The 23339-nt window shown below is 38.0% G+C and overlaps 1 protein-coding gene across 2 annotated transcripts in view; it reads right to left on the bottom strand.

The window, feature by feature from the left end:
- Nucleotides 1-3228: 3228 nt before the first annotated feature.
- Nucleotides 3229-23339, bottom strand: part of LOC117326989 (small subunit processome component 20 homolog) — a 50240-nt gene continuing 30129 nt past the window's right edge. The window contains exons 37-63 of one of the 2 annotated variants that reach the window (XM_033883796.1): nucleotides 22949-23018; nucleotides 22626-22679; nucleotides 21387-21542; nucleotides 20757-20912; nucleotides 19293-19430; nucleotides 18822-19093; nucleotides 18285-18397; nucleotides 17398-17618; nucleotides 17116-17255; nucleotides 16378-16633; nucleotides 15491-15658; nucleotides 15013-15179; nucleotides 14693-14846; nucleotides 14372-14488; nucleotides 13644-13814; nucleotides 12767-12898; nucleotides 12460-12570; nucleotides 11733-11882; nucleotides 10053-10172; nucleotides 9569-9631; nucleotides 9060-9191; nucleotides 8529-8661; nucleotides 7739-7899; nucleotides 6825-7088; nucleotides 5867-5993; nucleotides 4776-4921; nucleotides 3229-4081 (exon numbers count right to left, since the gene is read on the bottom strand). In XM_033883796.1, coding sequence (XP_033739687.1) covers nucleotides 3935-4081; nucleotides 4776-4921; nucleotides 5867-5993; nucleotides 6825-7088; nucleotides 7739-7899; nucleotides 8529-8661; nucleotides 9060-9191; nucleotides 9569-9631; nucleotides 10053-10172; nucleotides 11733-11882; nucleotides 12460-12570; nucleotides 12767-12898; nucleotides 13644-13814; nucleotides 14372-14488; nucleotides 14693-14846; nucleotides 15013-15179; nucleotides 15491-15658; nucleotides 16378-16633; nucleotides 17116-17255; nucleotides 17398-17618; nucleotides 18285-18397; nucleotides 18822-19093; nucleotides 19293-19430; nucleotides 20757-20912; nucleotides 21387-21542; nucleotides 22626-22679; nucleotides 22949-23018 — 4039 coding nt within the window. In that variant the 3' untranslated portion in view covers nucleotides 3229-3934. The remainder of the gene's footprint in view (nucleotides 4082-4775; nucleotides 4922-5866; nucleotides 5994-6824; nucleotides 7089-7738; nucleotides 7900-8528; nucleotides 8662-9059; nucleotides 9192-9568; nucleotides 9632-10052; nucleotides 10173-11732; nucleotides 11883-12459; nucleotides 12571-12766; nucleotides 12899-13643; nucleotides 13815-14371; nucleotides 14489-14692; nucleotides 14847-15012; nucleotides 15180-15490; nucleotides 15659-16377; nucleotides 16634-17115; nucleotides 17256-17397; nucleotides 17619-18284; nucleotides 18398-18821; nucleotides 19094-19292; nucleotides 19431-20756; nucleotides 20913-21386; nucleotides 21543-22625; nucleotides 22680-22948; nucleotides 23019-23339) is intronic. The other variant, XM_033883797.1, reaches the window with a different exon arrangement.

Raw genomic sequence — 23339 nt, 5'->3', positions numbered from 1 at the left:
ACTTGTCACATACATAGCCACTTGTCTGTCACATACATAGCCACCTGTCACATGCATAGCCACTTGTCATATACATAGCCACTTGTCTATCACATACCACTTGTCTGTCACAATCAGTCTATATGGAGATGTTTATAACTGTTCATGCAAAAAGGCTGAAAAACATTTTCTTGTTGCAGTCATATAGGTATGAATTCCGCCGCTTGTACAATTTGTGGCATAGATATATAGTCCTGCTTTAACTGTACAGTAATTCAAAAGTACATAACAACCAAGCCAATTACATTTCTGAATTCTGTGAAGAACAGCTATTGCTGATAAACACCAAGTCTCAATTTACAAATGTATACAATTCAAAAAAACATTTTCACATTAGGTTGCGTTGCAGAACACTGCAATAGTATAAGTAGTGAACAGGCGTTTCAATTCAAAAAGCCTTTCACTGTACCATTGTGTGTTTACTTTGTTATCTTGTGCAGCATTCAGACTCAATTTCAGCAGTATGTTTCTTCTGGGAGTTAATTTATCTTTGAATTTATACCCTTCCTTTGGCGACATACGAATGCTTTTACCAATCACTCAAGAGGCTAGCATCTCATAGACCTCATTACAACTCCTGTCTCCATTGTGATTTAGTCTGAACATTAAAATTCTAAATCATTTCGCCAAAACAATCATTTGCATCTATCTTATCAGAACAATGGAATTATTCCTAAGCTCTTACGTTCAGGAACAATTTAAAATTTCTGGGTTCATTGTCCTCTAGCTTTGTCCTTCAATGAACTGAGTTTTTGATTTTGAGCCGACCTGTGAGCATCTGGCTATAAAATGAAGCCTTTCCTGGTAATGAGAGTTAGTTAGACTATCTGTAAAAACAACTTATCAGTGATGATGCCAAAGTTAATACTTCTCAAATGTGTCTAATGATTTTGAAAGAAAATCAATTTTGGATTTTTATTTTGAAGCTGCAAAATAACAAAAAGACAAACGAAAACAACAACTTCAAAAGAGATCCATGCTGGCATTGTAGGATTTTCGCTGGATTGAAGTTTTAATTTTTTTTTTTTTCGATACTAAATCAATCATGAGATGATATGTTAAAAGCATTGTTAATGCTATGTTTGAAACTGGGAAACATCTCTGAAATCATGACTTAAAGAAGAAAGATACATTCAGTAAATTTCTGAGAAACAACACTAACTGCATCTTTTCAGGGTGGTCGGGTGGCACAGTGGTATCATACTTACCGTCAACATAGACAGCAGGGGTTCTATCCCCAATCCAACATTAAAAGGTTAGGGGTCACCTGCCCAACCACTTGGGTTTTCTCTAGGTGTTTCCTCCTACAGTAAAACCCCTCATTAATGAAGTTTATTTTTTTCCGTTTTGTTTGATAGGTTCTTTGCTCCATGAACAGCCAGGGTCATTTGGAGGCGGGGTCACTTTGTAGTAGCTGATGGTTACCTCACTGAACAACATACTGAAGGCCCGTTAGATGCCATCCAGGGCAATTTGGGTAAAGAGTCTTACTCAAGGACACAAACACGACAGCACATATCGATCCGTTTCTCAGCTTCCCGAGAAACACAAACTGCCACAGGTAGGGAGCATTGAGCCAGCCATTTTGTGTCTTCACTTGTAGTTATACTCTTACCGGTGTCCTATAAAATTGATCCCCATAAAATACTGACCCGGGTCTGGGTCTGTATTTTATGGGGGGGGTCAAAATTTCATATGACACCGGCCATCAAAATAAAGTGTGTGCAATACATGGATATTTGTAATCTCTCCCAGAGTGCATTGCGGTTCCCTTCATGAAGGACACGGCAATGCACTTTGAGAGAGATTGAGCTATTTGGTTGATACAAATTTAGGAATTCGGTATGAATTATGTTAAATTACTCAGAACAATTTTTATAATAAGATTGTAAATATAACTTCTGTGTGATGTAATATACAATACTAAAACATGATTTGAAGTCATTCTGATCTTTCTTGGATTTTATTGAAAATTCTTCTTCTCCATTAATCTGGGTAGACCACGGCGGCTCATAATCCATGACCTTGTTTATGTCAATGGACATTAGAAGCTTGAAACCTGATAAGTGAACAACTTAATTTGTTGAAAGGACGTGGCAAATAAAAACCAATAGACCAATGAACATCTTCAAATTTACAGAAGATTCGGTGGATGACACAGTGGTAACACAGATGCCTTTCACCGACGCTGACCAGGATTCCTCGATCAGACATTAAAAGGTAAAGGGTCATCAACCCAAACACGCAGGTTTTCCCCGGGTATTCGGGTTTCCTCCCACAGTAAGACCCCTTGCGATCGCGCGCTTCCATCTGGGCCAACAAGCATGATTAATATAAGTTCCTATAACTTGTTTCACATTTGTAAAGTAAATACGTGTATTTGAATTTTTTTTTTTTTTTAATTTAGAAATCTTTTTCAATTGTACTTTTAATTGAGGTACATAGCAGTAATAGATTCCAAATTGCAATATACATGTGATATAGATAGTAAGTAGCGATCTGTCGCTACTAACAGGTGGTAGAATTGGTAATTTAAATTTTCAATTCAGCACTAGAAGACCTTCTTGTCTCCTGTGTATGAAGAATATGACTACAGCATTGCCAGACCTAAAAATAGAATAATTATTTCGATGTTTTAGCGGATTTGATCACCACATTTGGCCTTCCCCTCTGAACCCTATCTGGAGGACAGATACACAACAGAGTTCACTTTACCTTGATCATCTTTACCCATAGAAGGTTCTTGCAAACTTTTATTAAAATTGGTTCAAGATTTTTGAGAAGATGAAAATTTCAATTATTTACAGAAGCACAAAAAATATGACTGACGACAGACAAAAGGCCTTCACAATATATTATTTACATATCTACATAATATATATATATAGGTCACATGGCATTATTTTAAGAAGAAAAAAAAAGGAAAAATGTCCTGAGGAGCAGCAATAGCTGTGAAAGTGCAAAAGTGTTAAGTTTTGTTTGTTTTTTTATATATCCAACTCTACATGGTAACAAACTCTTTTCTCGCTTTACAATGTATATAGGTCACTCGGCATTGTTTTAAGTAACCTGAAAGTCTGGAGCCCAATGATGTATTAATTAGTTCTGGGTTTCTTTTATAACCCTAGCTCAGATTTATATACGTATACTTTCTACTATCAACAACAACTGCATTTATAATTTTTTAAAATTTTTGTTTTTGTGTTTATTGACAAAATATTGCAAGTTAATCATTGATTTAAGGGTGAATTGAAACCCTCCAAAACACCCTCTCTGATCATAATCCTACACAAACACCATAAACAGTCCTTAAATATTCTGGGTCAATTCTTTTGATCACAGGATCTGGGTCAATTCTTTTGATCACCAAATCTGGGTCAATCCCTCCATTCACATAATCTGGGTCAATCCTTCTGATCACAGAATCCGGATCAATTATTCAGATCTAAGAACTTTGATCAATCCTTCAGATCATGTAATTTTAATCAATCCTTTGGTCACAGAATCTGAATTAATCCTTCCAATCACAGAATCTGGAATTTGGATCAATCCTTTCATCTCAGAATCTGGATCAATCCTTCAAATCACAGAAATCAGGATCAATCCTTTCTGTTCCAGAATCTGGATCAATCCTTCAAATCCCTATGTTGGGGCAAAATTCCTCAGATCACAGAATTTATATGAGCCCATAGAATATAGGTCACTGTGTGGTAATCTAGACCAGTTCCACAGTATATAGGTCACTGTGTGGTAATCTAGGCCAGTTCCACAGTATATAGGTCACTGTGTGGTAATCTAGGCCAGTTCCACAGTATATAGGTCACTGTGTGGAAATCTAGGCCAGTTCCACAGTATATAGGTCACTTTCAAAGTTCAGTATCACAGACAACATATTTCATCCTTCAATCACAACATCCTCTCGCTTCCGTTTCTTCACGATCTTTGATACTCGGAATCCCTCGGCTTTCCGTTTCTTTGCATCTCTCTTGGCCAAGTTCTTTTTAACTTTCCTCTTAGCTGCGACCTCAGGGTTAGAAACAGCCTGCCCAAGAAAAGACAACTCCATGCTAAGTGCTCAACAACAACAAAACTGGTGGGTTAACAACAACGAAATATAAAATGTTAGATTTTAAAAAAAAGGCATGCTTTTACTTTCGATCGATTTCATTACAGGAAAAAGACTAAATAATTGAAGGAAGGTAAACATTTAAAATCTGCATCAAATGAAATGTGACCTCTGTTTTACAAATTATATAAATGAAACAGATACGTTTGAATGTCCTTTAAATTTATATTGAGGTAAAGAAACTATGAAAAGAAGAAGAAAAAAAAAAATAGAGATTAAAACTAGAAAAGTAAAGAGCAATTTTCAGAAAGCTTTCTATACCACCAACAGAATATAAATTACAAACAAAACAGCAAATTTGATCAGAAACTAATGTGACTATGTTCTACAGTTAAACGAACTCACTTCAGTTATATGTATTAAATGCGTATGTGTCCAAAATCAAGTACTTATGATGCACACGTCCTGTCGACTATGGCTCAACCATCGTTTTTACTTTGGTACGACCACAGCAGCTAGATTTCATCTGCGCATGCGTCACGATTTGAAAGCACGGAGGTGATTGGTTGTTATTTATCCGCATATGTAATCACATTAGATGGAACAGCTTGACCATAGTACATAGTTGATGATCGAATTTGCCGACAAACAGTAACATCATAAAACCTACCTCGACAGCTTTCTGGCGTTTTCGTGACTCCTTTACGACCATACGCTTCCTCTGTACGCTGGCGTAGACCTCAGTGAACTGTTCCACTCCCAAAACTTTCTTCAGCAGGTCAAGTACCTCCTGGGCTAATGACTTGATGGCTGGGTCTGAACAATACAGGTCAAAGGTCAGCAACAAAATCCCAGATAATATATTAATACAAAGTCTACTGTAAACATGACTATTTCTGGCGGGGCTTTAATTTTAGATTTTGAGAGGTAAACTATATGCATGGGGGTTATTTCCGTAAAATGTTATTTTTACACCTTTTCCAAAAACAACCATAACATCACAGAAAGGTATGTGTTTAGGAATTTTTTAATGCCTAATGCACTTCACATACCTAGCGCAAATTTCCCCCTTTCCCCATTTACAGTATTTCTAGTAAGCAATATTGTAACTTAAAGACAGGCTACCTTCTACGCTGCTTTAAGCACATTTCTAACAAACAACAGCTTATTTTGAAAGAGGTCAAGTGTGGCCTTTGACCTTTAACCTTTAATAATGACTATAACCATATCTAATCATGAGTAGAATTTCATGCCGTGATATTATGGTGTGAATATGAACTAAATCTGTCCAGAGGTTAAAGAGATATCTTGTACACATTTACAAGCTTTTTTTTTAATTCAAAGGTGCTCAAGCAGGTCCTTTGACCTTTCAACTTGACCAATGACCACCAAAACCGAATCAGGTGTAGACCTTGATGGTGTGACGCTATGGTGTAAAAAATAATTAAACCTGTCCATGAGATATTGAGTACACAAACTTCTTATTTCAAAAGCAGTTAAGTGAGGCTTTTGACCTTTATTTAACCTTGACCAATGACCACTAAGATTTCACCAGGTGTAGACATTGGTGGTGTGATGCTATGGTGTGAATATGACCTAAATCTGTCCAGGGGTTTATGAGACAATGTTATTATGGATACAGGCACAGACAAAATGATTATTATATAATATAAGACCTTAATCATTATGGAAGCTGAAGTTATTGTTGTTTGTTGTTGTTGTTGTTTTAATAAAGATGATAAACGATAATAAAACGCCTACCTGTCATTCCTGAGGCATCATTTGTCTCCCTTTGTAATGGAGGAATCATGATATGAGCCACAGAGGGCAGCAGCTCTGCTCCAAGGTCAAGGCTGACCGCTGCCATCCACTTGAAAACACTTGACCTCTGAATATACAAACAAATCGGTCAGTATTCATTAAATATTCACAAAACACTTGACCTCTGAATATACAAACAAATCGGTCAGTATTCATAAACTATACACAAAACACTTGACCTCTGAATACACGAACAAATCGGTCAGTATTCATAAACTATACACAAAACACTTGACCTCTGAATATACAAACAAATCGGTCAGTATTCATTAACTGTACACAAAACACTTGACCTCTGAATACACGAACAAATCAGTCAGTATTCATTAACTATACACAAAACACTAATTAAATAGTCGTAAAAAGTCAAATTTTATATCTTATTTCCTGAATTGATACCAGGGTAAAATATGTTTCTTATATACAGAAAGATGAATTTCTGAGTCCTTGCATTAATATACAGTTAAGACAAACAGCATATACTGATTTTATCACAAGCTTTGTTCTAATCCTAATTCCGTAATTCTTTCAGCATCAAGATACATAATGGCCGATATGTAAGCCAGGTAACAATTATTTTCAAATTAATCTCAACATTTGAGTTAACTTGATTTGATTTGACCTAGCATCCCTCAACTTTGCCGGGATAATAAAAGTCAATTTGAAACCAAAAAAAAAAAAAAAATAGATGGTGACCTTGAACTTGATCATCTTCAGAGTCGAAAACTGAATATACTTCGTGTTTGCTTACAACCGACATGTTATGATCAGGATTCAATCAAGTTTTAAAGACCTTGTACAATGATACCTGGGTATTCAGACACCCTTGGTTTGACCATGGCAGTTCATGCCCTCAATGAATACCAGACAGTTCCGCTTCACCGACCAGTGAACTAACCTTGATGGTGACCTTGTTATTGTTGATGCTTTCATGGTTGGCCTCCCTCACCATCTTCCTCACGAGCCAGGGTAGAGACAGTCGTTTCCCCTTGGAACCGGTCTCCTCAGGATCCGTGACATCCTCGGACTGAGGTGATGATTCCGTTGCTAACTTGGCCACTCGGCTGATGAAGATGAGGTTTTTGATGATTTGGTCGGCCATCTCTTCTGACAAAAACTGTGACTGTAGTTGTTGTACAAATGCTACCGCTAATGTCTCCATCTGTAACAGAAGCATCATTTCACCATTTTAATTCAAATATTTGTTCTGATTTGAAATAACCCCTCAGTTTTGCACCAGAACCTTAAAGTACTTTTTATATTAAAGCTAAATTTATATTCTGTGATGATATTCAATGCATTTCACGGGAGGTATATAATTTCAGATTACATTCAGTGAATTTAAATTTTCAGATTCCTGTGGTAAAATCTGACCAATTTTTGAAAATAAGATTTTCAAAAAAAATCCATATTTTCAGATTTCAGTATATGTAGTAAAATCTGACCTTATTAAGAAAAATCAGGTTCCAGAAAATCCATATTTTCAAACTCCTGTAGTAAAATCTGACCAATTTTTGAAAATTAGGTTTTCAAAAAAAATCCATATTTTCAGATTTCAGTATATGTAGTAAAATCTGACCTTATTAAGAAAAATCAGGTTCCAGAAAATCTTTATTTTCAGATTACTGTAGTAAAATTTGACCTATTTTTGAAAAACTCAGGTTTCCAGAAAATCCATAATCATTTAATACTATCAAAAGAAAACAAGCTAGTGACAACTTGACAGAACATTTTCCTAAAGTTCAGACTTTTTCTACATGCTGAGAACCAGCTGTCTAACCAATGATTCAAGTTATCACTCACGACCTTCACCTTGTTTTTCATGTCGTCCCTCAAATAATCAGCTTCATCATCATCATCCACCTCCGTTACGATTTCCTGCGGTTGCCAGGAGGCGAAAAGAAGGCCGAACATCTGGGCGGCCGCCAGTCTTACCCAGTTGTGTGGGTGTGTGAGGTGTTTCTGGGTGTAATCTGAGACATACAAAGGCACCACATGATCAATGTTCAATGTATTTATAGTAACTTTATTCTAATTTCACTGGGTCAAAATCTTAATCAGCAAAAGGTTTTCCTACCAAATTTTTATCAGAATTTAAGGGCACAAAAGTTTTTTTCTTTAAAAAATAAAGAATATCGCAAGATAATTTTTTTTTAGGGGTCATATGATTTGTTTGGATTGTTTTTGTTCAATGTCCTATTAACAGCCAGGGTCATTTAAGGACGTGCCAGGGGGGGGGGGTCATATGAGGGCCGGTGTCAAGGAGACACCTATAGAGAAAACCGAAGCAGAGAAAGGCAGCACAGTGAAGAAAGAAAGGAAAAATATAAGATCCCAAGTGTTGAAATGGCGACAGAATATCTATTTTGGTTACTTCAATGTCCTCTAATTAGAAGACAAGGACAATGAAAATCCCCCGATTCTTCAGGGGACCCATTTCATAATAATCAAGATCCACAGTAATACTATTTATCATATTCCTGCTGGTAGACTTTTGTACACAAACAAATCTTTAAACATTTCCAACAATAAAAGGGAAAATCTCAATGTCTTCAGACAGATTTTCTAATGGTTAAAATTCTGTAAACCTGTATCAACTCACCCCAAATCGTATCCATCTGATGCTGCCATTTTGGTGTCCTCACCACATTGCACTCTCTCAATACCTTGAGTAGTAGGTTTAGAATGTTGAACAGGAGATGATCTTCGTCTTGTTCCCCAGACTCATCTTGGACCTGTGGACATAAGTATATATATAACACAACAGTCACACAGTGTAAAAACACAACAGAAACAGCCTCTTTGTTAACTCGACCAGTCTTAAAATTGTACAAGCACAACTACAATGTAGTTATCATGGGGGAACTGAATATGGATTTAGATAAAGATCCTTTCAGTACGTATCAATAAAGAATGTTAACACGGACTGTCTAACGAGGAATCTGGACCACATGGGCCCCACCAGTAGAGCTATAGGGTGATTTGATAATTGTGGGCTGAAAATGTACCTCAAAAAACGTACCTGCGCACTGTACATGAGTGTGGACTTTACTCGAGGATTTACGGAATAAAAACTAAAGTTAAAAACAACGAAAACAAAATGTACAATATAACGAGAAATAGAATATCTCACTTTTTCATAACGACTTGGCTGTAGATGGAGCTTCGTGACTTGGAAAACATCCACCAGGTGGCGCTCAAACTGACCCGCTTCCACTTCCACAAAGAGGCCGCATAACTGGGCACCTAGTGATCGGTGCTGCAACTAGAACAGTCAAAACCTTGTTTTACAAAATGGCTAAAATCCTTGATGAAATCTTGATTGAAATGTCTTGATTTTATGATAATAATAATAATAATAAAGAATAATTTCTTCAATGATAAAATTGTCACATCAAAATACCTTTACTTGGATATCGTCAGATTTTTTTATGTTTCATATAATAAATACATAATTATGCAATTATATGTAATATTAAAATATATTGATTTCATTACGAGCAATTTTAACTTGGCTGAATAAGATTCGTCGGTATATTGAGTTTTCGCTGATTTGTGACAATGTATCCTTGAAAGCTATTGTTAAAATAGTGCTTATCTATACGACAATCAATAGCCATGTTTGAGCTAATGGCCTCCTACCTTTTCATCCTTAAACCAATTCAATGCGATAGAAAACAGCTCATTTCTACTATTATGGTCCAACTGTAAATAAAAAATCATCATGTATGTGTACTTGCGTTATTGGAGACATATTCTTCTTCATTTTCAGGAATTGTTTCTCTATAAATTATCTAGATTTTCTCATTAACTATGAGTAATAAATGGCGCCAAGTTAGAAATTGATAAAAACTTACTTAATTAAGTCAATATCCTGGTCAGTTAGAAATCTCTCTCATTTGGTTGAAGTTCAATAAATTATTAAAGGAAAATTCAGACTTGATTTTTAAAAAAATCTTTAAATGATATGAATGTTAAGAAAAAATTATCTTTATCCTTGACTTGCGTGTATTTTTTAACAAAAGAGAGTTTTCCAATAAATATATTGTGGCATCATCATCTTTAATAATATACACTAACGACTGACGTCTCACCTTTTCCACCTCCTATAAAATTACCAACTTACCTTTTCCAGTAATAATTTGACAGCCAAACCTGTCAGCTTCCGACATTTTAGGGACTCATCATTAACCATGGCAACGGACAACGGTACGAAGAAGAATCCTGCATGCCTTATCAATATGGTCTAAAATTCCAGAGAAACAAAAAAGAAACACTTAAAAGGGTGTAGAGGCTGACACAGGGTGTAGAGGGTGACACAGGATGTAGAGGGTGACACAGGGTGTAGAGGGTGACAGTGTAGAGGGTGACACAGGGTGTAGAGGGTGACACAGGATGTAGGGGGTGACACAGGGTGTAGTGGCGACACAGGGTGTAGAGGGTGACACAGGGTGTAGAGGGAGGGTGACACAGGGTGTAGAGGGTGACACAGGGTGTAGAGGATGACACGGGGTGTAGAGGGTGACACAGGGTGTAGAGGGTGACACAGGGTGTAGAGGGTGACACGGGGTGTAGAGGGTGACATGGGGTGTAGAGGGTGACACAGGGTGTAGAGGGTGACACAGGGTGTAGAGGGTGACACAGGGTGTAGAGGATGACACAGGATGTAGAGGGTGACACAGGGTGTAGAGGGTGACACGGGGTGTAGAGGGTGACACAGGGTGTAGAGGGTGACACAGGGTGTTGAGGGTGACACAGGGTGTAGAGGGTGACAGTGTAGAGGGTGACACAGGGTGTAGAGGGTGACACAGGGTGTAGAGGGTGTTACAGGGTGTAGAGGGTGACACATGGTGTAGAGGGTGTTACAGGGTGTAGAGGGTGACATAGGGTGTAGAGGGTGACACAGGGTGTAGAGGGTGACATAGGGTGTAGAGGATGACACTGGGTGTAGAGGGTGACACCGGGTGTAGAGGGTGACATAGGGTGTAGAGGGTGACACAGGGTGTAGAGGGTGACACAGGGTGTAGAGGGTGACACAGGGTGTAGAGGGTGACACAGGGTGTAGAGGGTGACACAGGGTGTAGAGGGTGACACAGGGTGTAGAGGGTGACACAGGGTGTAGAGGGTGACACAGGGAGTAGAGGGTGACACAGGGTGTAGAGGGTGACACAGGGTGTAGAGGGTGACACAGGGTGTCAAGGGTGACACAGGGTGTAGAGGGTGACACAGGATGTAGAGGGTGACACAGGGTGTACAGGGTGACACAGGGTGACACAGGGTGTACAGGGTGACACAGGGTTTACAGGGTGACACAGGGTGTAGTGGATCACACAGGGTGTAGAGTATAATAGCAACTGACTGTCTGTACTGTGTGCTCTCTGAAAAGTTCCACACAGTATTTGGTTAAAGGGAGGTAACTCTACCAGGCGTTAATAACAAACAAAACACTACAAGATTTCAAACTGGGAAAAAATGAATACAGTGCCTGTCTAAATACAGATGTCATGAAACATATAACCCCCAAATTGTTTAAATGGCTTTTTACATATAATTGAATGACACTGTAAATTAATTCTTCTGAAGGAGGAAGCCAGTGCATGGTTAATTTTTTGTGAAGAAATTATTTCCCAGACTGACTGCTGAGCCAACAGCAACCAACATACTTGTAGTATCAAAACATTTATACTGGTACTTGTAAAGCATTCCTTTCTCATTGAAGCTACAATTGTGATTTTCTTCATATATCTCACTTAATGAAAGCTGCATACAATGTTTTACCTGCAACAATCTTGGGAATATACCTCACCTGAGGAAAACTGGAGAAAATTGTAGCTAGCATTTCCAGGGCGGATTCCCTACCGATGTCTATGTGGTATGAAAGCTGGGTAAGGAAAAACTCCAGGTGCTTGATGAGTTTCTTGCCGAGTGGGTAGTCCATCATATACTGCAGGCTCAACTGTAAATCAGGTTTGGGTCATAAATAGAGGATACAGAATGGTTTTCTCTTGAATATAACACATATTTCCTGGTATGACAGAAAATTGGAAAGCCATTCAATTTTTTCTGTTTCATTTTTTAAAGACAGAAAAAAAAAAAAAAATCTTTATGTCAATTTTTTTTTTTTAAAGAAAAAATATTATTTGTTGAAAAAGCACAGGAATAGGCAACTAAATCATTATGCTTGACAACAAGACTTTAGTATAAGAGAGCTGGAATTTTGTTTGCATAACTGTTTTCATTGAGTATTTTATTAAAAACTACAATGTATATTGCAGAAGAGTGCAGCAAAACAACGTTGTATTATACATTTTGCTCATTTGGATCTTGCACCGAAAAAATCTGCGGACTTCAATGCAGTTAATGGAAAGCACTGTTCTGATTGGTCGAAAACAAAAGTGACATCATCACTACTTTTTATCAAGCTGATAATTTCTGATATTTCACTGGTAAAGATATGTATTAAAGAGCCGTTTGTAGGCGAAATGGGAAGTACCAATTATCCCGTACATCAAACCAGTACAGTAGTTAATTACCTGCCGGCACTCCCTCCGCGTGTGGGGAGAATCCGCTGTGATTGACATGGTCTGGACTTTCAGCATCAGCTCCGGCATCTCTGGTACGTTTAGTTTCCTTGACAATATAGCCTAGTGAACAAGGCAAAAACATTGGAAAATACTGACATTTCACGGAAAATAAGCTAAGTCGAAATACCTTATATTCTTTATAAATTTGGAGATTATGATATTTCATATTGAGCTACATTACAATAGCATTTACAGTTCAACTTGACCCTTTGGTAGTTACGACACAGTATGTCCAGTCCACAGTAAAACCACTTACCCTGAGGAGGGAGAAGGCGGTGCTCTGTCTGTGGTAGTCATGGAGATCCTCCTCACAAAACCCTAACAGCACCTGCAGCTGTTCCGAGTTGATCTTGTAATACGTAACGTCCCTCACCAGTACAGTCACTGCCTAATAAACATACAAACAGAGGTATATTATAAAAGAGGCCCAATGGGCCCACCTGGTATCCACTGCTTTGAGGATTATAATCCAAGAGACAGCATTTTAATATAGTTGGATCTTGCTTTATAACAGAAGCCAATAGCCACAAATAATAATTCCATGTATTTCAGTTAATCGGAGAAGTTGTTTGATAAAGAGGTCAAGGTTTACCACATGTAACCTTGAATATTGGTCAAGGTTATTTCTTTTAACAAACTCTTCTACACATCATCCCACGAAGACGTAGCTAAACATGATCTGGGCCTTTCCATTAATCAATAACATTATTTGAGTGTTTTGACAAACATGACCTCTGTGACCTTGAACATATATGAAGGTCATTTGATTTAGAAAATTTTGTTGGCATTATACCCAAAACCAAAAAGCCAAATATAATCATTCTAGGCCTTTTTGTACATAAGTCATTTGAAAGTTTTAGAAACAAATTTGACCGCTGTGACCTTCAATATTGGTCAAGGTCATGTTTTTCACATTTCTTTGTTATTGAAAAGAAGTCACTGAAGGAGAACGTTGACACCATGGCAAAAGCTCACTTGGCGATTTGGACCAGGGGACAAAATTACACCATTCCTTTAGTAAACAGTGTGTATTCTTAATGACTCATACTATAATACATTATTACTGAATTATCTTTGCATTTTCTTTTTCATTTAAACTTACTGATATGGAAGTGAAAACATGGTCAGTTTACCTTAAATGCCATGGTGATGAGATCCAGATTATCCCCGGCTGCGGAGCCTGCCGATGCATAATTCTTCAGCAGGACAATGATACTGTTGGCGATAGGACAGATGTGTTGCTGAATAGCTGGGAGTGGGAACTTGAGCATCCAACATAGGCATCGTAGAGTGACAGTATTTACCTACACACAAATAGTAAACAATAAATAGTAAACAATAAATTGTAAACAATCACCAAGTAGTAAATAATCACAAGTAATCTCTATACACATTTTTGCTAACCTGAGCAAAATCATGTTCCCATGATTCCCATTCTACACGAATTCCCTGGAGACAAACTTTATGATGTTCATTTGAAAAAAAATTATAATCTTTGTTTTAAGTAACAACAAACACAATCAACAACAAGAAATACTCCAGATTTGGTTAACACCTTTCCTTTCTGATCATCTTAATCTAAATGATGTAAGGGATATTTGAACCTCTAAAACATTTGACAAATGAAATTACCGGGATTTAGAGGTTAAGATCTTGACCTATTAGCAGAACTTAAAGGTCAAGATCCTGACCTATTATCAGACCTTAAAGGTCAAGATCTTCAAATACAACTAGTACTCAGGTCAAGATCTTCATCTTTTGCAACAATAACCCAGAAGTCAAATATTCTTTCACTACTATCACCACTCAGAGGTCACTTTCAAAACTGACCGCTATAGACTTCAGCAGTGACCACTCTTACCTTGACGTGTTTGGACTGCAGACAGTCGGACATTATGGACACAAACGGGTCCAGCATCTGTAGGTGTTCCTCGTTATTGGCGACAAGTCGGCCCTTCTTCAGTGACAGGTGGAGCAGCTAACAAGTTACAAAGGTCAAGGTCAAAGAAATGGATCATAAAGTTCTCCGGGAAATATCATTGGTACATGGATAGGTCAATGTAGCATTTAAAGGTATAGATAAGAGCAGAGACGTGGCAACCTCACAAATCCTTAACTGGTTTTGAAATTAAAATAATAAGAAATGAATCATTACTTGAAGCAGTGAAGACTCAAGACTCACCTGTATCCCAAATTCAACGAGGATGTGAGCATTGGTACGCTTGCTGCTTTTTGGTTTTTCTCCTCCTCGTACAGGTGTGTATGGTAACAAAAGACAACTCTGGGGTTTCCTTTTCTCATCTTTGGGTTTCGGACCATCCTTCTTACTGCTCTCGCTATTTAGTGAAAAAAACACATGACAATGAATCTTATTACACAATACTAGAATCCTTGTGGTTATACATAGAATTTACATTAGCCCTATATAATAGTGTTATGACAGGGGCACAAAATTAAATAATGTCTGAAGTTTAAAACAGTGAAATCCGTGAACAAGCTCACCTCTGTTTGGTAGACAGCTGAGGGAAGATCTCCGATACAAGTCCGTGACAGAAGATGGTCAGTGACTCAGTGGTCAAGTTCTCATTCTCCATCAGTCCGTTGACTATCTTCCTCAGGACTTCCTGGACCTTGCGTGCCATCTTATGACTGTGTGTTGTGTCCAGCACCTGAAGTCATAGGTCAAAGGTCGAAACACATTACGCAAAGATCAGATAAGGTCATAGGTGAAAACACATCACACAAAGGTCAGATAAGGTCAAACAGGTCAAAGGTCAAGAAGGTTAAAACACATCACACCAAGGTCAGATAAGGTCAAACACATCACACAAACATCAGTATAAGGTCAAACAGAGGTCAAAACCAATACCACAAATGTCAAGATAAAGCTAATAATCCATTTATAGGTCAAAGGTCAAATATAACACATTTTGTACAAGGTCACCTTTGACATACTATGACAGAAAAACATCATACTTACCGTCTTGATGGGTTGGATGAACGGTATAAGGGACTTTGTGCCGATCAGCTTGGCCAGAATCTGATACGAATCATAACTCTTTACTTTACGAGCCTCAAATAATTTGGCTCTGATGCCTTCTACATCCTTTTCCTCCGCTACCTCTCCGAACAGCTCATTATGGAACACCTAGAATACACCAATAGTCAAATATCAAGTACTTCATCAACTCCTGTCAATATCAAATAGAAACCTGACCAAAACATCTCTTTATTCTGTCGTCGGCCAATATAAAAACTGAACATCTAGTTTAAGATATCAAACTATGCTTCACAAACAGGAAGACTTCAATTGCAACTGTGACTTTTTTTATGTAAAACAGTTCTAAGTTTCCAAAACCAAAATTATCTCAACTAGTATGCGAAACATTCACAATAATTTACATCACACATTGTGGGAAAAGTTTGTTTTCAATCAGTTGAATTTTGGCTGTCGACAATAAAACATGTACTGCAATGTTTCCTCCCTATTGTCTCTGTATGAGCATTGAAAGTCAGAAATGGACTGTGATGTCATAATATGGACAATGACATGACGTCATGAATTTTGAATGGTGCAACAAAATGGCTGTCTCTGTTTGAGTAAGCCCTCCACCTTTTGACTTTAAAATCTGTCAAAATGTAAGAAAGTATCTTAAATTTGTTTTCATTTTATATGAGATTTGATGAAATTTGCCTTAAGATTTATATTTTGCTCGCCAGGATTCGACGGAATAAACCCTTCTAAGACTTGTTTCGTAAAATCTAATATAAAATGAAAACTCATGTAAAATCCTATTGGTATGTAATGCTCAACCTAATACAGAAATACAGCAGGATGACTGTGAAAAGGATTCTGGGAAAATTTACCTCCTGTAGACTGCCACAACAGACGTCAAGATCACCTGGCTTTGTCAAGGGCATGATGTTCCTGAGCAGGACATACACAGTAAAAGTCAACACGTGAAGCTGATAGCCTCGTTTCAGAATTCCTCGCATCTCCGACAGAGCGTATGGCAGGAAGCGTGAGCCCAGGGACGTGAGTATTTTTGTGAGAGTATCTCTTGCGGTGTCCCGAATATCCTTGGCACGCGACTTCAGGAAGTTACACACTTTGATTAGGATACTGAAATATCAACAGAAAAAATATCACACAGAGTATTTATTGGAACAGATATAAACTTTCATACAACCTAATGGACCGACTAGTGATACGCCATAAAAGTGTGCATCATCTATATTGTCCCCATCAATATTCCACCCCAGTGAGGCTCTACACCTACCCTGGCAGTATGTTCTAGTGAGACATTATAAAGTCTGTGTTACCCTAGTGAGGCTCTACACCTACCCTGGCAGTATGTTCTAGGGAGACACTATGAAATCTGTGTTACCCCAGTGAGGCTCTACACCTACCCCAGCAGTATAATCTATTGAGACACTACAAAAGTCTGTGTTACCCCAGTGAGGCTCTGTACCTACCTGGGCAGTAAGTTCTAGTGAGACACAATAAAAGTCTGTGCTACCCCAGTGAGGCTCTACACCTACCCTGGCAGTATGTTCTAGGGAGACACTATAAAGTCTGTTACCCTAGTGAGGCTCTATACCTACCCTGGCAGACTCCGCTCCAGTGACCCCTTAGGGAGGGTCTGTAGTAGTTTAACCATGGCCATGGCTAGGGGAACTCTCAGGATTTCTGTGTCCTCAGCATAGCTACTCTTGGCAAGCTTGTGTTCCTCGTCACTTCGAACCTAGAATGCAAAATCATAAAATCTTAAAATATTACCTTCTCCATTACTTTGTTTCAATAACTTGCATAAAAATAAAATGTACCATTTTTATCCTATAACAGATTTCTTTTCTAGATTTAAATGGATCTGCCTGAGGACTAACCTTCTGTGTCAGACATTTCTGTAGCTGTGGCAGTAGGCCTTTAACAATGGTTGTGTGGATCTTGGTTGCCAGTGCCGCTGGACATATCATTTTTCCCGAAGGTGACCGAGACATGTCCTGTTTTGTGTCGTCTAGTTCTGGAACTTCTGTGACATCTACATCATCAGTCGTCTGATCATCTTCCTTCACATTTACACCCGGCTCTGCTTCCCCATCCTCTTCTAGGATTATGATAAAAGAGTGAATTTGTTACCAATTGAAAGCAAATCATGATATAGCCTCTTTTATATTGCCTATTTATTCATTGATGTGTTAGATATTATACAATTTATTTAGCAAACAAAAACTTGAGAAATTTGGGGCGTCGATAGCTCTGTCGATCAGAGTCAGTCTACATAACCTTAGGTTACTCCAACAATGTTTGAGGTTTTACACGGCGAGATACTTTTGACAGACGCCGTGTAACCTCTAACTGCCCATAGCTGATTTTCCCGATGCTGACGATGAAATTTTCAAAGCTCGTATATTGAAAAAAATATAGCGTGTCAACTTACATTTAGATGATCAACGGGGTCCAATATATATTTCTTTCCATAATCCAATGATTAAATGAGAATAATTTCGTAACAAACACAAATTATGAATCTCAAAATGACCTTGGCAATTCAAAGGGTGATAAACCCAGCAAAGAAACAAACAATATTTTGACCTGTTTATTCAACAAAAACATTTTTGAGGAAGGTTTTTGGATAATGTAAATATGTAGTTACATCAGTATGACAATGATATGATGTCACAATCAATGTTGTAGGCATCCAATCCTATCTACAAGATTATAGTCAGTAATTCATCTCCAGTAAAACACTGCTACAGTAATGGTTACTTACCTGTAGGAAGTCCAACGGCCTTCTTTTTGGCGATAGATTCTGGCAGGTTGGCGAGGTTCAACTGGGATGCACTGACATCAAAATGGAAGGAATCCAAAATGGCCACGATGACTCTGGAATAATTAATGATATAATTAGAGTATATCACTTTATCACGGCAGCATAGTCAACTCACAACAATGTTATCTGTGGTTATCAGGCATTTAGCTACCAGCCATCATCTTTCGCAACTCCCTGAGGAATACACAGCCGGAGCTGTCAGTTGATACCAACAGCTTGTACACACCCTATTCAACATTGTTTTAACACATACAAAAGATGCTGATAGACTGTCAAGGCCAAGATTCTAACTGAAAGTCAGACCATTATATTTTTTCGGTTGGAACACTTGTGTACTGTACATTAAGACACTGTGTATACATCTTTTGGTAAAAGTTTTGAATGACAAATAATTAATGATTAACAAATATCAGATAAATAACTTCATTTCCCGTAGAAGACCTCAACAAAACAATGACACCAGAGGGAGCCCCATACCTGATGAGTCCCTTCTGTTTGTCCAAGTCCTTCTGTAGCCGACCAAGATAAAACTTGAGTTGGTGAAGATACTGTTGCCATGGTAACTGTAAACAGACTGCCCCGACGGTGTCGATGGCAGCCTCCTGTAAAGCCTGGGCCTTGGTGTAGGTATCGACCTGTAGGAACGCCGAGGCCAGCGGCAGGAAGTACGACATAATGGCTTCCTTACAGGCACAGTGGCCAGACAGGTACTTAATCAGCCTCCGCAATGCTCGGGACCGCTTATGGGTCTGATGTTAAAAAGGCAAAATTAAACGTTAAAAGTTACCTATCTACTGATGTTAAGACAATCATTTACGGCAAAAATAAACATTAAAAGTTACCTATTGCCTGATGTTAAGACAATCATTTATCCGATATATACAGAGACAAGAGAAACAACGAATATTTATTCCTATGGAACACAAACAGATCTGCATGTTGGCTTACCTGTATGTGACCTATGTTTTCAAAGAAGTCCGCCTCCAGGTCTTTGTCTTTAAGGGCACGTAGGTCAACAAAGTTAGGCTGGTCAGGGAAAGTGTCCACCACAACAGACAGCAGGGTGATGTACTCGTGTCTGACATTCTAGGGACGACAAAAATACAATTATACAGCTGGGTAGGTTAGAGCGTGATATACTCATGTCTCACATTCTAGGGACGACAAAAGTACAATTATACAGCTAGGTAGGTTAGAGTGATGTACTCATGTCTGACATTCTAGGGACGACAAAAGTACAATTATACAGCTAGGTAGGTTAGAGGGACGACAAAAGTACAATTATACAGCTAGGTAGGTTAGAGTGATGTATTCGTGTCTGACATTCTAGGGACGACAAAAGTACAATTATACAGCTGGGTAGGTTAGAGCTTGATGGACTCGTGTCTCACATTCTAGGGACGACAAAAGTACAATTATACAGCTAGGTAGGCTAGAGTGATGTACTCGTGTCTCACATTCTAGGTATGACAAAAGTACAATTATACAGCTAGGTAGGTTAGAGCGTGATATACTCATGTCTCACATTCTAGGGACGACAAAAGTACAATTATACAGCTAGGTAGGTTAGAGCATGATGTACGCGTGTCTCACATTCTAGGGACGACAAAAGTACAATTATACAGCTAGGTAGGCTAGAGCGTGATATACTCATGTCTCACATTCTAGGGACGACAAAAGTACAATTATACAGCTAGGTAGGTTAGAGCATGATGTACGCGTGTCTCACATTCTAGGGACGACAAAAGTACAATTATACAGCTAGGTAGGTTAGAGAGTGATGGACTCGTGTCTCACATTCTAGGGACGACAAAAGTACAATTATACAGCTAGGTAGGTTAGAGCAACAACAGGCTGATGTACTCATGCCTCACAATCTGATGACGACAAAATTACATTTATACAGCCAGTAAAATAAATCTTGATTTGATCTTATTAACTAAGAAATTTGAAATGGCTTTTGATTCCAAGAAAAGTTGAAAACAAGGTAAAATCTAAAAACAAATAATTTCATAACCAAGTTGTGGAGATGTCACTCCATGAACTCTAATAAATGTGTATATAGCAAAAAGGAAGGGAATATGTGGGAAACTTACCCATCTAGAAAATGTATGAAAGACAAAAATGCCCTCACTGCCACTTGACACCGTGAAACACAGTTTGGTGAGGATCGCATCAGTATTTCCTGAGATTAGCTAGTTACATTACGTCAAGACAGGAAGGGACGGGACGGGCATGTAACACTATAATACCTCCCCCCCCCCCCCCCCCCCCCCCCTTTTTTTTTTCATGATGGGGGTGTAAAAAGCTTCAAAGCTATCTCTTCGGGTGATAAGTTACTGGTGAGCTAAAAACTGGGAGTAAGCAAGGTCAAACCAATCTGACCCCCAGGTCTTGTACTCATTGACCTACCTCATTCCTGCTCCTGAAACCAGCCTTTATTTCCACCAGGACCCCCTGGGTAATCAAATCCCTGAAGGCGTCGTTGTCATAGGAAACCACGCCGAACTGCCTCACCATGGTAACCAGTGTGTTGGTGGCGTTATCTCGTATGGACAAGTCGTCAATCTGAAACACACATCATGTCCAAAAATTGTTGTACAGGGAGGTGAGAAACTATAACGAGTGATTTTGCGAATATTTTATTTTGCAAACTTACTTCTTCAGACATATTCAGCATTCCGATATAGAAATGAATTTTTATTCGTGAACTATGAGCTATAGAGTCATGGACTCGGCAAGATTCCTATATTAGTAAATGATATCTTGGTCTCCGTCCAAAGTTGTTAATTTTGTACAAATTATAGCGAAGGATTTGATTTCGGAATTGACTCCTTGTGTATTAATGCAAAATTAAATCTCACATGAAACATAAGTGATTTATAGTATTTATGAATATGCAGGACATCACATGAATCATTCAAAAAAGAAAATAACGAACAGGTGGGTGGTATAACTCATTAACATCCTAGTTCCAACATTTCGACTCCGATATATGGATATTTTGATTTGCTGTTCACACCACACAACTTATCAACCAACCATGTTGATGAAGTAACAGGCATTGTGCATTATGGGTAAGAGGATGTCCACTTCAATTGTCTTCATAGACTTGATCATTTCGTTGGCATTCTTAAAGGCGCCCAGTCTCTTCATGTAGTCCGGCTCATCGGTGCGTTTAGGATCCCATGCATTTAGCTGTGAAGAATGGTGAATCGGACTTAAACATATGTCTGCTTTTATTTCATAAACTTAAAATTTACAAGCTGTATAAAAGTTGTAGCAAAATTTCTCTGCCAATTCTCCTATATAAACTAACTCTATCCTCATATCAGGTCCTTAGCCATTTAATTAAATTATGAATAAAATTAAAATTTTTCTTGTAAATTATGATAATTTTTTTCCTATCTAAGAACTAAGATTAGAGGAACTAGACAAATCTTGGTAGACATGGTTGGAGTAATCCATGTATCTTTTCCGGAAAGTTTCATTTAACTAAAACCCCCAGTTGGAACTGAAAACCATGATTGTGAATTTATACATCTTCAGGCTCTCCCTAATACTCAAGTCAAGTTTCTTCAAAATCTGACCAGTAGTTTTAGAGGAGAAGGCACTGACATGTTCATGTGCTAATTTGAAAGAACTCACAAAATCCCATAGAGTACATTTTTGAAATTCCAAAAAGTCAAGACATTTCATTTTGGGGACTTAATAATGAAAATAACAAAAGGTCAAATACAATGACCCAAAAACAAAGTAGAGGATACAATAATCAAGATGTCAAAGGTACTGTTATCAATATACACCAGTAAACAGCAGAAGTACAGATAAAACCTGTCTAATCTGACACCTGACTTTTCCGAATCCCTTTCCAACCAAAACTTCACTTACCAATGCTGTCGGGAAAGACAGGTTTCACTGTATATCAACAATATTTAACCGGCATAGTAGCGAAACCTAATCGGACAGATGACTTTTATGACAACCTGTCTAATCTGACCAAAACTTCACTGACAAATGCTGTCAGAAAAGACAGGTTTCACAGACTGTATATCAACAATATTTAACCAGCCAAGTAGCGAAACCTGTCTAATCGGACACCTGACTTTTCTGACAAGCTGTCTATTCCGACCAAAACTTCACTAACCAATGTTGTCGGAAAAAACAGTATACTCTCAGTCTTACTGTATATCAATAACATTTTACCAGCCTACATACAATAGGACAATTATATTGTCATGCAGAGATGAACCAAAGTCTCTGTAACACAAATATCCTCACCTCTAGTATCAGCTCAGCAAGTGTTGATTGGTCGTTATCTTCAGTCAATATCATCTGTGAAGGACAGGCAGGTAAAACAATACAACGATTTCCAGAAATCACAGGTAAAAGCTTATTAGTAATCATTCAACAATTTCAAGAAAACACCTTCTCTAACAAAAAATCAAGACTAAGTTTGATTTATAAGATTTATAAGATGTATAAGCGGGATTTTTTTTTATCTACATTTACATAAAAGACATATCAACACGTTTAAGGATAGCATTTATTGCTGTTAAGGAGAAAAACACACGTCTGCCTATAATTGGAGTGATATACTGTACCTGTAGTATTGAGCAGAGAAGATCACGAGATTTCCGATACAGAATGTTAGAAAACAGCGTCGAGACTCGTCTGAAAATTTGTCAAAAAATAAAAATCAATATTGATCAGAATGGAAAAGGCTAATGTCCTTTTAATAAAAAAACATGATAATAATACCTCCAAACTTTAAATTTGTTCTCCTGATCAGAATCCAAAATGGCCACCAGTAAGCCATTTTGCTTTTTCAACCAATCTCATAAATTCCCCCAAAAAAACGTTTCAGGCCAGGGAAACAAAGTTAAGTATGAAATAAGATCCATGAGGAACTGTAACAGAAATAGCCAATTTTCACCTGTCAATATCAAAGATGGCTGTCTTTAGGCCATTTTGTCTTATAATCAGTCAGAAAAT

Source organism: Pecten maximus, chromosome 5, assembly GCF_902652985.1.
Source record: "Pecten maximus chromosome 5, xPecMax1.1, whole genome shotgun sequence".
Classification (NCBI taxonomy): domain Eukaryota; kingdom Metazoa; phylum Mollusca; class Bivalvia; order Pectinida; family Pectinidae; genus Pecten; species Pecten maximus.
Note: the sequence above shows the minus strand (reverse complement) of the source record. Positions and strands in the feature narration are given on the sequence as shown.